This window comes from Aedes aegypti, chromosome 2 (assembly GCF_002204515.2).
Source record: "Aedes aegypti strain LVP_AGWG chromosome 2, AaegL5.0 Primary Assembly, whole genome shotgun sequence".
In the NCBI taxonomy this organism is placed as follows: domain Eukaryota; kingdom Metazoa; phylum Arthropoda; class Insecta; order Diptera; family Culicidae; genus Aedes; species Aedes aegypti.
In genome coordinates this window covers 224,775,545-224,790,969 of record NC_035108.1, presented here as the reverse complement: position 1 = coordinate 224,790,969, position 15,425 = coordinate 224,775,545, and the positions used below count along the sequence as shown (strand labels likewise).

Sequence of the window (15,425 nt, the reverse complement as noted above, 5' to 3'; positions counted from 1 at the left end):
GTTTGCAGATATCTCAGGAGTCTGACCTCATAGAAAGATAGTGTCTTCGGCAAAGTAGTTCAGTAGCTCAAAGACTATCATTATGTGAGACAAGAAATAGGATATTTTATCACCAGGCAGCGCTAGTGAGCATAAAATTTTTGTTTTGCGGATACTGCAAGATCTTGACTTTTAGGACAGGCACCTTCAGCAAAGTTGTTCAGAAGCTCAGGAACTATCATTATTTACAAAGTCTCGAACTTTAAGGATTAAATAAAGAAATAATTTGAACTACTGAACAACTCTGCCGAAGACGCCATCTTTCTAAGTGATCAGGCTCCTGAGATATTTGCGAAACAAATGTTTTATGCTCACTAGCACCGCCTGGTGGCAAAATTTTGAATCAACTAACTCTAACAATGATACTCCATAAGCTACCGAGCAACTATGCCGAAGACGCCATATTTCTAAGTGGTCGGGATCCTGAGATCTGCGATACAAAAGTTTCATGCTCATTAGCGCCGCCTAGTGGCAAAATCCTGAATTTCTTGGCTATAATAATGATAGCCCTTGAGCTACTGAACAACTTTGCCGAAGACGTCTTCTTTCTAAGTGGTCAGACTCCTGGGATATTCGCTAAACCAAGGGTGTTATACAAAGTACAACGCGCGACTACTCGCGTTACAAAAATTCGCGCGACGACCGAAAGGTTAACCCAGCGTCAGTCGTCCAGTACGGAGTACGTGCATTTAGCGAAAAGTGGAAAAACACGTTGAAATTCCATACAAATTGGTCCGGGTGTTGTTTCTTTTCCAAGATCTACATCGGTGTATTATCTTATGCGTTCAGGGTATGGTGCTTGTATAGTACTTTCTTTAACTGGTTATGGCAAATTTTTTTGTAACATTGTTTGTTCGGGCACTTTCCATAGCAAGTTTTTGATACAAGAACATTCGTAATGTTTCCTAATGTTTCTAACATTCATTAAAATTAATTTTTCAAAATGTAAATTTAAATTTGAGAAATCACTTACTTTAATAGGTGTCGCTACTACAGTTGGTTTTTGTGACACATTGCCAAGAGTAGGCTTATCGTGTTGCTCTGTGACCATAGTAGGAGTTTTCACCACACTGATGCCAGTATTCGCACCCAATCCAGTGCTTACTCCAGGTTGCTGTGCAAACGATATTTGCATTTGGTGTGGTTGGCGGGGTACTGTTCTTACTTTTACAAGTTGGTTGCTCAATAGTAGTTTCTGTGTGGGTGCAGCGTTTCCCTGTTGAGCGTTAACTATATTCACGTGTCCCTGAAAGATAAAAACGATATGATAAATTCAGCATTCAAGTTTATAACTACGAATAGTCTCATATCTACCTGTGATACAATATTTCCTTGAACTTTGACTGCTTGCCTTCCATACACAATGTTGGCAGATTCAGCGGACACAGGAGTTGTTTGGAAAACAGTGTTGGCCCCATTATGCTGGATACTTTCAGGTCTAATCGCTGGTTTACTTGCTATTATCAGTGGATTGCCACCAATCGTCGCAAAATTGATAGATGACGAATTGATAAAGCTGTAACAAAAGATTTAACATATATTATTATTTTGCTTTATTGTCCGTTCGATTTTTGCAGCATAAAGCTGTTTAATTCTGGGAACATTCTATTTTAGGTACGAGAACTATTTTTCAATATTAGGGGTTCTGCATTTCTTGATCACTTCTACTTAGTTATTTCACATTGATTCTTCTAGAAACACTTTTTGAAATTCTCGTAATGCAATTTGATCAATGAATTGTGATAGTAAAATACAAAACATACAATACCCAACGAATATAAATTGTAATTGTAATTGCTCAATCCACACCCTGGCAGACAATTATCCGCCAATCTAGACACGGGCTGGGTGAGGACCTACCAAGCCTCCCCCGTTAACATGTCCTATACCGTTTAGCACACCGGGTTCTTCCACAAGCAGGCACCGGAATTAAAGCGGTCCCACAAGTTTCAGATACATTAAATAGGTATAGTCCTTCTGTCACTAAACAGAGTCGCATTCTCCGCTCCATACCCAACACTGCCACCGCCGCACGCTAAACATAATGTTGGAAGTAGCGCGCTGTATAGCACATCATGTTCTCTACAGCGCACCACCTCCGACACCATGCCCAACGCGCAGGAAAGACAGCGCTAGTGAAAAAGCGGAAGGCGCCGTCCGGCTCAGTGCCAGAAGGACTATAAATATAACGGAGAGGAAATGAAAAATAGTAGAGATGATTTGATTGTTGGATTGCTGAAACGATAAAACAGAAACAAAGTATAACATTAATACGGGGGGTTTTATGATTGAATAAATGTATCGATAGTTTCTCATCTGTTTCGTTTCCTTTCGTGTCGTCGATTGCTTCCATCTCCAGTGTTTTTCGTCTCCGCTCGAGCAATGAGGGCCGAAATGAAATGAGAATATAAAAATATGAGCATTAGTGTTGATCTACTATTAATTTAATTTGAATTTCTCATGTGCTTTCAAGTTTATAAGTAGTTCGTGAACTTCTACATAATTATGTTTTGTTAGCTTTACTGCCCATGGGATTTTTTATATGTGTGTGATGCGAGTATGGACAGTTTACACGATGCCTAACACGAAATTCTTCATTTAGTAAGCCATTTGGATCCAAGATTTAAACTGCCAATTGCACAAGTTCAATATAATAGTATTCAGTTTAAAAATGTTGAAGAATTGTATGACACTGTTATATGCTTAATTGTACCTGTACACCAAATGTGAAAAATTTGATTCTGACAGTTCTAATTATTTTTCGGTTACAACTTACTTTATTTTAACTAATAATTCTTTTACATCTTTCTCAGCGTTTTTATTCCAGGATATCGTATGGCTCGGGCTCGAATCCTTGGAATTCATCGTCTGAAGTATTTTCGTCCGGAAATCCATGGAAGTCTTCTTCGTAGTCTCCATCAGTAGGTTCCTCTTCCAGTCTTGGTAGCATTCGTTCAGCAAACGCTTTAAACCTTTCACCGTCTTCTGCCAGTTCGCGTAAATATACTACGGACAGATTAGTGCATGACATATCTTGTTCCACGCAAGTCTTCCAGTTATGGCATGGTCTTCCACGTTTGAATGGAGTTGGTATTTCGTATTCGGCTGCCAGTTTTACAATATCGGACTCATTCATTCTTTGAATATGAGCCCAGTATAGTAACCGGGCCATGCGTATCTTCCGAATTATTGTTCGCCCGTCGAGTGCTTTTTCTAAATCAAATTCTGAGCCCAGATCTTGTTCGCTTGTATCGTGTTTTGAAGCGTCGTACAATCCTGAGACTATTTGTTGTTCTACGTCTCTTAGGCGCGCTTTGTTAACGTCGTTACCTTCAATCCATACAGTATTATGGGAGCTATCACGCTGTTATAAATTTTACGTGTTGTTGTCCATTGCAATTTAAAAGCTTTCACAAAAGCTACTATCGCAAAGTAGGCTCGAAGTGCCTTCTGAGAGCGGTCAGATACCGTTTCTCGACGGTTCAATGTGCTGGTGATGTATACTCCCAAATGTCGAAGCTTAGGTACTACTTTCAAATCATATCTCCCAAATCGTCTGTTATGAGGTGGTTCGCTATTTTCTGGTTGGGAGGGGTCTCGAATTAAGATTTCTGTCTTATCTACGTTCAGTTCTAGTCCAAATTCTTTCAAACAAGGTGCGATGTTATTGAGCAGTCTCGGTATTTGTGAAGGGTCGGTTGCTAGCATTAGAATGTCATCTGCGTACACTCGCAGGCATGGCAATTTAATTTGATTTTCCTGTCCCAAGAACAATTCAGGCATTTTCTCCTGCAATGCTTTCAGGGCTTGATCAAGAAGATATACAAATAGTTTCGGTGAGAGGGGGCACCCCTGTTTTATTCCTCGGATTTTGTTATATTCCTCCGTTCTTTGTCCATACCACTGAAGGGAGGTTCGTTCCGTTAGACATGCTGACACTATCCGATTCGCTAGGAAAGCAGGAACTCCAAGTCTTTGGAGAGTGCTGGGTACCACTGATAGATCGATGGTGTCGAAGGCTTGTCTTAGGTCCAGTGATACTAAGTACGTGGTGCGTCCCTTACGCCATCTTTCGTCCAATAGTTGTCTCACAACAAAAATTTGATCTTCGGCTCCCCTATTTTGGTGATATGCAAACTGATAATTGTCTACATCTCCAAGGTATTGTACGAGCTGTTCTAGCAGATAGCGAGCGTATATTTTGTAAATTACTGGGCACAGTGTGATTCGCCTAAATTCATTTACGTCTGTGGGTCTGAGGGATTTCGGTATTGGCACTTGGATTGTTTCTACCATCTGGGGAGGAACTTCGTTGTGTCTCCAGACATATTGAAGAAGCTTATGTATGTGTTCGTGTAGACTTTCTGGGCCGTATCTTATAAGTTCAGGACGAATGCCATCCGTTCCAGCGGCGGTGCTGTTGCGTAGTAACAAACTAATCCTCTGTATGTCGTGTAGGGTTGGTCCTGATTCTTCTGGAGGAGCAATGAGTTCTTCGAGTAATGCTACATCACTAGAAGAAGCTCCGGCCTGTAGTTTTTCTTCCCAATTTCGGAGTGGGATATACGTTCCTGAACCTTTCGTTGCTTGGCGGCGATGGCGCTTAAGATATCGGAATGTCAAGCGGACGCGATCTAACGGTGGATATTTATCCATATCTTCAAAAAACAACTTTATTTTGTCTTCCTGATGATTTGCATACGCTTTCGCTTTTGCTTTCCGCGCTTCTCGATATTCGCGTTTGAGAACTGTGTTTCTTCGGTCCGCTAGCAGCTCTTTTTGTATTCCTTCAAGCGTTCTTCCAGCTTTTTTTCGTCTGGGTGTTGGGGGAGATCTTGATCTGTTCAATGCAGTGTTGGCAGCATCTAGCACAGAGGTTGCGATCATGTCTAGGTGTTTCTTCGGATCGCTATTATTTCCTGTGCTAAGAATTCGAAGTTTGTTTGTCAACGTTCTCGTGTAGCGGTCTTTTGCCTGAGGGTCAGTCGTCAGGAGTGACACCTGATATTGCGCATGTTCTTTGTTTGCTGTTATGCTGAACTGTTTCTCTGCATGTTGTTGTACTCCTGTAGTTGTTTCGTTGGTTCGGTGCCTGACAGACATGACGAGCATGCGATGGTCAGAAAAGTGTGATGTCCCTTCTATGCATTTACATTTCGGCCTTTGAAATCGGGGTATAATGGGCATAATGACGTGGTCGATTTGTGACCGGTTGCTTCCTCGACTCCAAGTGCATAAAACAGTCGGTGAAGGACCGAATGAACTGCAGAGTCTAAGGTTGTGCTCTTGCAGCATATCTTTGAGGCTGTCTCCATTCGCATTGCTCCATGGGTGGAAAAGATATTTTCCTACCTGTAGGGGTTAAGAGTAGTACTAGAAAAAAAAAAATAAACTAAGCAGAAGGGCTACACTACCTTTTGCTTGTCGGCCGGTAGTAGGTCCCTATAGCCAACGTGTGCATTGAAATCACCCATAATAATTATATTGGAACGCTGACGGGCTGAAAGTCGTCGAAGGAACCGGTTCAAATTGTTGAATTCGGGATCTGCACAGCCACTTGAAGAGCGTGCGTAGATGGAGACTATGATTAGCGGCTCCCCAAATGTTAGTAGGAATATTGCGCACGAATTTTCCGAGATTTGGAGGAACCTGCAGTTTGAAGCCATGTCTCGCCGAACCACTAAGGCTGTACCTCCGCCCATTCTGGCGCCTCCATGCTGTCGGTTGACGTTATACCAGGTGTAGGACAAAGTGGTTGATGTGCATGTTGTCATCCGCGTTTCCTGTAGGCAAGCTATGGCTATCCCATTTGATTGCAGATGTCGATCTATCAAATCGCGATCATGCTCCTGGGAACAGCCTGACACATTCCATGTGGAAACGGCGAAGTTATCCGTGATATTAATGCCGGTAGACGGCATATCCTGGTCGTCGCTGTGTTGGCTGATCGCATGTGTATTGACTACTCCCGGCCAATGATTTTGGAGATGAAAGTGACTTAGCGGGCGTAAATCGAGTGTCGGAGGAAGATATTCTTGGTTAGATTGCTGTGATGTGTTTCCTACCATATCATTTTCGCTGTTTATACACCTAGTTGGTGAGACGAGATGTTGTCTTTCGCGAAGGAGTTCATCTTGGTCGTCCAGTAATCTAATCACGCTGTCATAGTGATTATAAGTACCATCTGGGTTTATACGATGGACTATTTTTAGAGGTCGGCTTTTCGGTCCTGCATCGCCTATTGCAATGTGTGCTGCATACTCCGAGTAGACTTCAACTTTATAGCCGAATACGCAGGCTACCGCTCTTATGGTTTCTTCACCTCCCCAAAACCGGGGTCTTCCTAATTGGTTCAAATAGTGCTCGATCAGTTTCGCCGGCGTTAGCGTTCCCACCAGCTCTGGGAAAATCACTTGAGCTTGCGGTAGTAGTCCTTCGCCGTACGTTTCTAGTCTTTCTCGATAGTGGCTCACAACAAGTCGTCGTAGAGTTCGGGTGTGGAGGTCGTGTTCTTCTGTTCCAGGAGGCTCGTTCCAAATCTGATGAGCAAGTGATGAAAATAGGCAGTTTCCATCTCCAGGTATCTTGCGCACCAACAGCCAACCTTCATTTACTTTCACCACTTCCGTTTCCATATTTGTCGCGATTAACTGTCGTGCTTACAATTATGCGTTTGATTTAATACTAATGAAATAAAATGGCGTACGTTTTCGCCCTGCTTCCGATTGACTTGCGTATATGTTTGTGTGTGCGATTTTGGTCTCTCTTCCTCTCCTCTCCGCTGCTTTCTCTCTCAGATCAATTTAGTGTAGTTGGTCTCAATTTGTGGAGAGGAGCAGCAGTAGGGAGAGAAAGGGGATCAAAATTATGTTATGTTTCATGTTTCGGGCCGAGAAATCACGTGGCAATGTTTGCAAACAAAACGGCCCGCGACATCGAATGACCGCCTATCCTCTTTTGACATTTCACATAACCTCATACATTTTAGACCATTAAACTAACCGCCGTGGTTATTTTCACATGATGACTTTTTGATCTTTTCGAAGCTTTGTTCGATAATCTCGAAGGAGGTATTAAATCGATGAGTAATTATGTATTTGTGCTTAAAAATACTAACAGTGCTATTTTGTTTAAAGTCATGCAAACAGAATTTAAAATAGCGGTATTTAGTGTAATTGTCATTTGGTCTCTGGTGTGTTAGTGTTCAAAAATGCGTGCACCACACAACAGAATTTCTCCTCTACTCTGTGAAGTGATGTAAAAAGCTTTTCCTTCTCAATTACCCATTTATGTTAGCTTTTACGTTACCGATCCTACACCGATTTTATCCTACATGTAAAACCTGACTAACTACCTATTTCGTTTTAGTTTCGACAATAGTCACATACTATGCTCTATGACAGCAACGACGATTCTATTGTCTATCGCTCATCTGTTTAGCGCTACCCGGCGGAGACTTGGTCCTCATGTACCCACTGCCACGTCTCAGCTCCATGCAATAAATCGCATTTTACATGTGATATATGACACGGATTATTATGATTAACCACTTAATTCAGATTGAGCCCAGTGACGTCGTCAATGTTATTACTGAACAAGTAATGTGTTATCGTCAAGATGTGGTTCATACGAGACAACTGATGCAGACGATCTATGCCGTGTTTGGCTCTGATCGACAGGCCATTAGTGAGGTTAGCTTTTCAAATTGTCAGAAACGATTGACGCGTTTCAAGACAATTTTTCCGCTGTATCTGCTAGCAATTGCTGATTATCGATAGACATTCCTTCTGCTCTTAGTAAGACTCGGGTGTATGCCAAGGACTACAGCTAATGCTTTGCAATACAGTTGGAAAAGCTGTAGCAACACATAGCACCTAATAGCATGTAGCTATGAGGCGGACCGGAAGGTTTGATGAGCAACCCCCACCACAATACCCAACGAATATAAATTTTCCTAAAATTAAGATCATTTGCTCGATAAGTTGATATATTACCTAGTTCCATTTCGGACTTTGGCGGACAGCATCTTCGGCGTACCGGTGATTTTCGTAACTACCTGTGACGTAGTCTGCTGCTGCAGCTGTGCTTGGGTAACCTGAACGGGTTGCATCAAATTGCTACCAGCTTCAGGACCATTTCGAAGAGCAACGGATGTTACAGGTGTATGACTAACACTAGTTACCGCACTATGGCTAGTAGCAAGCATATGAGTTGTTTTGGGGTCTGAAAGAAAAAAAAAGTTGAATTCAATATACTCTCGGTCCAGAAATTATGTCACGCAGGCCATAGCCTGGCGAGGCACGTTTGAAATTTCTGAAACTGTTGCTAAACCGTTTAGAAGTTTTAGAAACACTGTGGTATACCAATTAGAAAAAAATGGAAGAAACAAATCACAGTGTTCATTCGAGTTTGGCTACATAATCCAAATATTTTTCTCAAGATCATGCTATCATATTTTATTTTAGTCGTCTGTGTTATATTTGTCAATATTGTTGACGTAGGGGAAAAGCTCTTATTTTCAATCCACAAGAAATCTTTGCCAATTTTCGGATTCTCATATACGCCTAAAACGTATAAATGGTTCAAAAATTAGAACTCTTCCCCTAATGGATTTCTGAACTGTAATGAAATCATCGTCCCCTTAATGATACAACTAGATAAGTCGAAAATCAAAATTGTGAGATGTGCAACTTAGAAAATATAACCGTTTTACAAGGTGCTGATTAATCGCAGAGAATACCTATGATTGAAAAATAAACTTCAACTTATGTATTTTCAATCACACGCTTATGAGCTGTGGATATTTTGCAGCTCTAATTTAGAATACTGTTTTGACATATTGAAGTCAAAAATTTCAAATTTCGAGTTATCTACTTGTAGCATCAAGGGGACGTTGGGATTTGTAGATCGTCGTGTTGTCATATATCGTAATCGAATATGCACTGTTAGTATTTATCGAAAAATTAAATTCAAAATGATAGCCCATCTCATTGTAGAGTAAAGTGAGGAAAAAGATCGAATGGGTCAAGAGTTTCTTTTTAAAATTTCTAGCTCAATTCAACACAAATGTTATGAATGTCAAAGTGGCTCGTATGCTGCTTAAGTATAAGAGACTTTCACTCCAATTGATTGAGATTGGGAAAAGTTATGGCTATTTGTTGTTTTAAGACGTAAAAATAGCATGTGGAATGTGGTCAGGATTCTAAGATATCTGCAAAATAAAACTATCATGAACACCAGCGCTGCTTGGTGGAAAAATCTCGATTTTTTTGGCTTGAATAATGATAGATAGCTCTTGGTTTATTAATCAACTATGCCGAAGATGCAATCTTCCCAAGTGTTCAAGCTCCTGAGATATCTGAAAAACAAAAGTTTCATGCTCACTAGCGCCGCCTGATGGCAAAATTTCGAATTTATTGGCTCAAATAATGATAGTCTTTGAACTACTGAATAACTTTTCCGAAGGCGGCATCCTTCTAAGTTGTCAGGATCCTAAGATATCCCCAAAACAAAAGTTTGATGCTCACTATAGCCGCCTGGTGGCAAAATCTCGATTTTTTTGGCTTAAATTATGACAACATTTGAGCTACTGCCGCTACAACTTTGCCGAAAACGCCATCATTCTAAGTGGTCAGGCTCCTGAGATATTTGCAAAACAAAACTTTCGAGCACACTATCGCCGCCTAGTGGCGGAGTTCAGAATCTATATAATCACCGCATGTCAGCCCTTGATCTTCTCAACAACTTTGTCGAAGATGGTTTTCCTATATTTAATCTAGATCGCGAGGTATTTCATGTTGAACATGAAAAACCAAGGGTGTTGTACAAAGTACAACGCGCAACTACTCGCGTTACAAAAATTCGCGCGACGACCAAAAGGTTAGTATTGATTATTCCACTAAGTCCGAACTTTTGCCTTAACTTATTCTTATGAAAATGTTTATCGCACTCAATGGTTTTTTAAAAGCAATATACAGTATCGGTCATATTAAATTGCATAACAGCCTTTTCCCCATACAAAATAGTCAACTTCAGACAGCTCTATCTCCGCTCTATCAACCGATTCTTTTCATGTTTTGAGCATGAGCATAGATGATCGTACAATTCGTAGTTGCTACTCCGCGATTGACCAGAACAATCGAAGTTGCACAGAGATTTAATGAACAGGGCTTGGGATTAGCCTACCATTCTCAATGTGCACAAATCGAGAGCTCAAATTTTAAAAGTCAATAACGGCGTCGGCCACTTCCTTACGGTCATCAGGGAAGGGAAGGAAACATTAGTTTCGCAATGTTTTCTTCCGTTATTCGAACACAAAAGTCAGCCCACAGAAGTCTGCTATATTACATTCGCTTTATAATATTCAAGTTTCAGTATACCTGGTAAAACTTATTTGCACTTCGTGGAATTTTATAATTTCCTATTTATTTATTTTTCCTCGGGACAAACAAACCTTCCCTTCCGAAGGAAGTCGTTACTGTAACCTTGAAATCTTGAGTGCCTATCACGGGGATGGGATTTGAGGTATTTTAACCGTCAAATCGGTTAAATCGGACAACAAACTGAGTTATCAAAATCCGCGACATCACAACATTATAATTAGTTTTCAATATGATCTCAAGTTTGCCAGTGTAGTTGACGATGTGGATCGTAGATAGTAGAGGACAAATTGATAAAAAAAATGAAGGAAAGGAGGAACAGAGAAAAAACGATATTATCTGAAGCGACATTGAAGTCCCATTATCCAAACTGCCAGCGTTTTCACGTAAAAGTACAGAGCACGCAATGGTTTGCATAAAGCGAGCAACACATTAAGCTTTCATTCTAGCCCCTAATTGATCTGCATTTTAACGCACCCGGCTTCTGTATCGCGTATTATAAAAAATGGAAATTGCTGAAAATAGCTCAATTTTCAGTTTGTTTTTGACATCCCAAAATTTTCTTAAGAGTGGTTGTGAACAAAGAGAATAAACATAAAAAACTCGGCGTATATTTCTTTTTAAGCGTGTAGGTCAGTTTTGGCGATGATCTGTGAGATGATAACATTTTCTATGACTTTGGAATAGTTGAATACCATCGGTTGGAAAAACCATTTCAAACAGCTATTATCTGCATAATATATTTGAAGTAATCAGCTTGATTCATACTCACCAACAAAATCATACTGATGTCTATTTCGATTATTGAAGCAATGTCTAGACAATATACATACCAGCGATCCTATTTGCTGTGGTTGTTATAATTGTTGGTGTAGTGCAGGGCCCCGAAGATTGAGCAACCGAAATTATGTTTCTGTTCTGCGGAACCATTGCATACTGCGCGATGGGCGTTCCTGAGGGTCCACTGCTGGACAAGTGAATTAACTGAGTTTTCATTGTTTTAGGATCCGCCAACCGTATTGCTGCATCTGTTATCTGTTGCTGCCTTGGTAATATGCTGTCCAGCGTTAAAATTTGGTTTTCTCCAACATTTTTGACCACTTTAGCCATAACATGTGGTGTTCCTTGGCTAACATTGACCGTTCGTATCACGTTGGGGGATTGATGAACAATTGGTGTAGACGACTTGATAATTTGTGTAACCGATGTTCCTGGAACGGCCGTTTGTACCAGACTAGGAGATGTCTTGGATACATCAGTTAGTACATTTACATTTTGCGATGGTCTTACGATATTAATTTCCTGGCCGTCATTCTTCAAGGGTAAGTTTATGGATTTGGCAATTAATGATTGTTGCTGCAATTGCTTGATCTGAGCTTGTTCCTTTACAGTTGCAACAATTGGTCGTATTTTGGCGCCACCAGCGCCACTAAGAACATTGCCAGCCGACTTGATTTGTATTACATGAGGACTGCCAACACTTGATCCAATCGTTTGAAAGACTGTCGGTGTACCTCTGGTATTTGACGATGAAAGAGTGAGGGCCGGAATCTTTTGTAACTGCCGAGCACCTTTTATTTGTTGTATATTTTGTGCATTAGTTGTTACATTGGCAGAATTTACAATACAGGCAGAGTTTGCCACTGAACTAACAGACTGACCCAGAATAACTGATTTAGAAGTGAAAACTTGCTTGTTTTGCTGGGCCAGCAGATTTTGTAAAATCTGTTTTTGTTGTGCAGGAGTTAACACGGATTGTTGTCCTTTAGGCATGGTAATCGTATTGATAATTTCCACCCCAGATGTTGGCGTCCCGCTGTCAGTTTTAATAAGAACTGATGATGAATTTGGCTGCAAAGAAAAAAAAATGTTTGAAAAGGTAAAGCTAATGCGAAGGACAAGATCCTGGCCAAGTTTTTCAAATAACCAATCGTTCCATAGAGTGCTTCTGAAGGTATGAAAGGACGAAGAAATGCCCATCGGCTGGTTTGATGACCTCAATCTACAAGAAAGGGCACATACTGGAGTGTGCTAATTACAGAGGGATTCCCCTGCTAAATTCGGCGTACAAAATACTGTCGCGCATCCTGGTTAAGAGACTGAGACCGCTCGAGGAGTCTTTCGTCGGCGAGTGCCAAGATGTATTCCTTGCGAATGATCCTAGATAAATTCCGGTAGTATAACTTGCACACTCAACATCTGTTTATTTATTTCAAGGCGACGTACAATTCAATGAGAATAAATGAGCTGTGGCAGATAATGTCTGAACATGGTTTCCCGGCGAAACTATTTAGGCTAACAAGTACTATGCTGGATGGTTCGAAATCAAGTGTTTGGATTGCAGACGAGGTGTAAACGGATTGAAGCAGGGAGACGCACTTTTGAATTTACTGTTCAACATTGCACTCTAGGGTGCTATTAGTAGATCTTGCGAACGCTATCGACCGCATCGCAGGTCAGTGGAAAAGGCCTTCGTGCTTTTGAGGATAGGCCTGCCCAATAATTCTACCAAAACGAAGTACATGGTTGTATGTAAAGATAGAGGTAGGCTTGGTGGTTGTTGAAGAATTGGTTTACCTTGGAACACTTGTTACACGTGACAACAACGTTTCCCACGAAGTGAAAAGATATGAGTTGCAGCTGCTAATAGGGCTTTTCACTAATTATGAGTTATATCAAGTGTATAAAGAAGATAATATTTTTAGCGGCAGACTCCGCTTAGTGCGAATGACGAAAGAAAGAATTGCGAAAATAATATTCTGCAGGGCACCAGGTACAGGTAGGTGACTGCTTCGTGGAACATCTCGAATACGCTGGTTGTACGCAGTGGCAGAGGACCTGGCGACCCTAAACATTCGGGGCAACTTGATAAGAAGTACCACCCAAGCCCGACGGATAAGAAGCACTACATTAAGCCCGGCAACGGTGTGAAGCTACGCTGAAGTCATCAAGGAATTAAGGTAGCATCGTACACAAATTACGTAACGCACGAGGGAGGGAGGAGGACTTCCGTTACTTATTGTTACAATAGGAGGACGGGGCTTCTGGTTACCGTTACAAATTTTCACGATTGAAAACATCGAACACACCGGAGAAAATGCTTTACTAGACGAAGAGAGGAAAAATTGTTATTTAAAACGAAGAAAATCATTTTCCTTGTGCAACCTTGTTATCCTAATAAATTTGAAAAATAAGATGGGGTCTTGTGCGAGCGTTACGTAAAAAAGGGAGGGAGTTCGGGGAAACGTTACTTATTGTTACATAGGGAGGGAGGGGGCAAAAATCTCGATTTTAAGCGTAACGTAATTTTTGTACCGTTAGATACTAGAGATGGTCACAAACCCGAACCCGACCAGTACCCAACTTAATTTAGGGTTTCAAACTCGGACCCAGACGAACCCGGAAAATTTTCGTTCTTAAAAGCCGAACTCGACCCGAAACCCGAGAAAGTCGGGTCTGAAAAAATTATGAATTCATTGTTTTTGATTAATGAGGAAGCCTTCAGTTTATTGAGTAGTGTTTGATCCTTCGACCTTGACGCTTGCTCCTACGGGGGCGGGTGATGAGGGCAGGATCAAACATGTCGCGCGTCGGTAAAGAAAAAGTGATCGGTTCGCTAGTAGTGTTTGATCCTTCGACCTTGACGCTTGCTCCTGCGGGGGCGAGTGATGAGGGCAGGATCAAACATGTCGCGCGTCGGTAGCGGAGTAGTGAAAAAGTGATCGGTTCGTTAGTAGTGTTTGATCCTTCGACCTTGACGCTTGCTCCTGCGGGGGCGAGTGATGAGGGCAGGATCAAACATGTCGCGCGTCGGTAAAGAAAAAGTGATCGGTTCGCTAGTAGTGTTTGATCCTTCGACCTTGACGCTTGCTCCTGCGGGGGCGAGTGATGAGGGCAGGATCAAACATGTCGCGCGTCGGTAGCGGAGTAGTGAAAAAGTGATCGGTTCGTTAGTAGTGTTTGATCCTTCGACCTTGACGCTTGCTCCTACGGGGGCGGGTGATGAGGGCACGATCAAACTTGTCGCGCGTCGTTCGCTTAGAAAAACTAAAAAGCGCCGCGGATTGTTAATAGTGTTTGATCTATTGATCGTGTCGCTTGCTTTTGCGTGGGCGAGTGACGAACACTTTTTCGGCGTACAATGCGATTAACGAATTATTTCGCGAATCCGGTTAGGCGTGATTATATCATGGATCGCATCACCAAACATTGGTGACTCCCAGATCTCTACCCTATCCCACTAACCCAATATCCTTCCCATGACAACCGTGGAGATGCAGAGGTGATCTCGGTCTCTAGTAACAACGGTAGTCACACTAACATTCCTTCCCTTCCCCGATGACCGTAAGGACGTGGCCGGCGCCGTTATTGACTTTTCAATTTGAGCTCTCGATTTGTGCACATTGAAGAATGGTAAGCTAATCCCAAGCCCCATTCATTAATTCCCTGTGCAACTTCGATTGTTCTGGTCAATCACGGAGTAGCAACTACGAATTGTACGGTCATCTATGCTTATGCTTATGCTATGCTTAATGAGGAAGCCTTCAGTTTATTGCACTGTTCTCAATACTTACACTGAGAAAAATCTATACGTCAAGATCGTGTGTTTTACTTGAAATAAGAAAAAAAAACATATGACTCGAGTGTGGTAGCCATATGGTTTTCGTCATTGACTTCACGGTATAATAACATTAGGTTGTCATGTGAAGCAAACATTAAATCATAAAATCAAACATTAAATCATGAAAACCGACTGATTTGCATATTGAATTCGAAATGTAGTGGCTTTAGATAGCCATATGTGACAGAACATGAATATCATGAGACTGAAAGATGAAACTTTTGCTCCCCAAAATATGGATTCGAGGCTCCTCTGCTTGTCGCAAGCTCACTTGAATGCTAGCGGAGCGCGGGATTAGCACATTTTATTTTATTCGAATCTGAAAACCAGGAAAATCTGTTAGTGGAATCCGACTTTTCTTCAAAACCATACATTATATTCAATGT

General features: G+C 41.4%; 1 protein-coding gene across 3 annotated transcripts in view; it reads right to left on the bottom strand.

Moving 5' to 3' along the window:
* LOC5575904 (nuclear factor related to kappa-B-binding protein) overlaps positions 1-15,425 on the bottom strand; it is a 45,648-nt gene that overhangs the window by 15,317 nt on the left and 14,906 nt on the right. For 2 of the 3 annotated variants that reach the window (XM_021844140.1, XM_021844141.1), the window contains exons 5-8: positions 11,252-12,269; positions 8,034-8,262; positions 1,354-1,555; positions 1,013-1,285 (exon numbers count right to left, since the gene is read on the bottom strand). In XM_021844140.1, coding sequence (XP_021699832.1) covers positions 1,013-1,285; positions 1,354-1,555; positions 8,034-8,262; positions 11,252-12,269 — 1,722 coding nt within the window. Of the gene's footprint in view, positions 1-1,012; positions 1,286-1,353; positions 1,556-8,033; positions 8,263-11,251; positions 12,270-15,425 lie in introns of those variants that run through there. The other variant, XM_021844142.1, reaches the window with a different exon arrangement.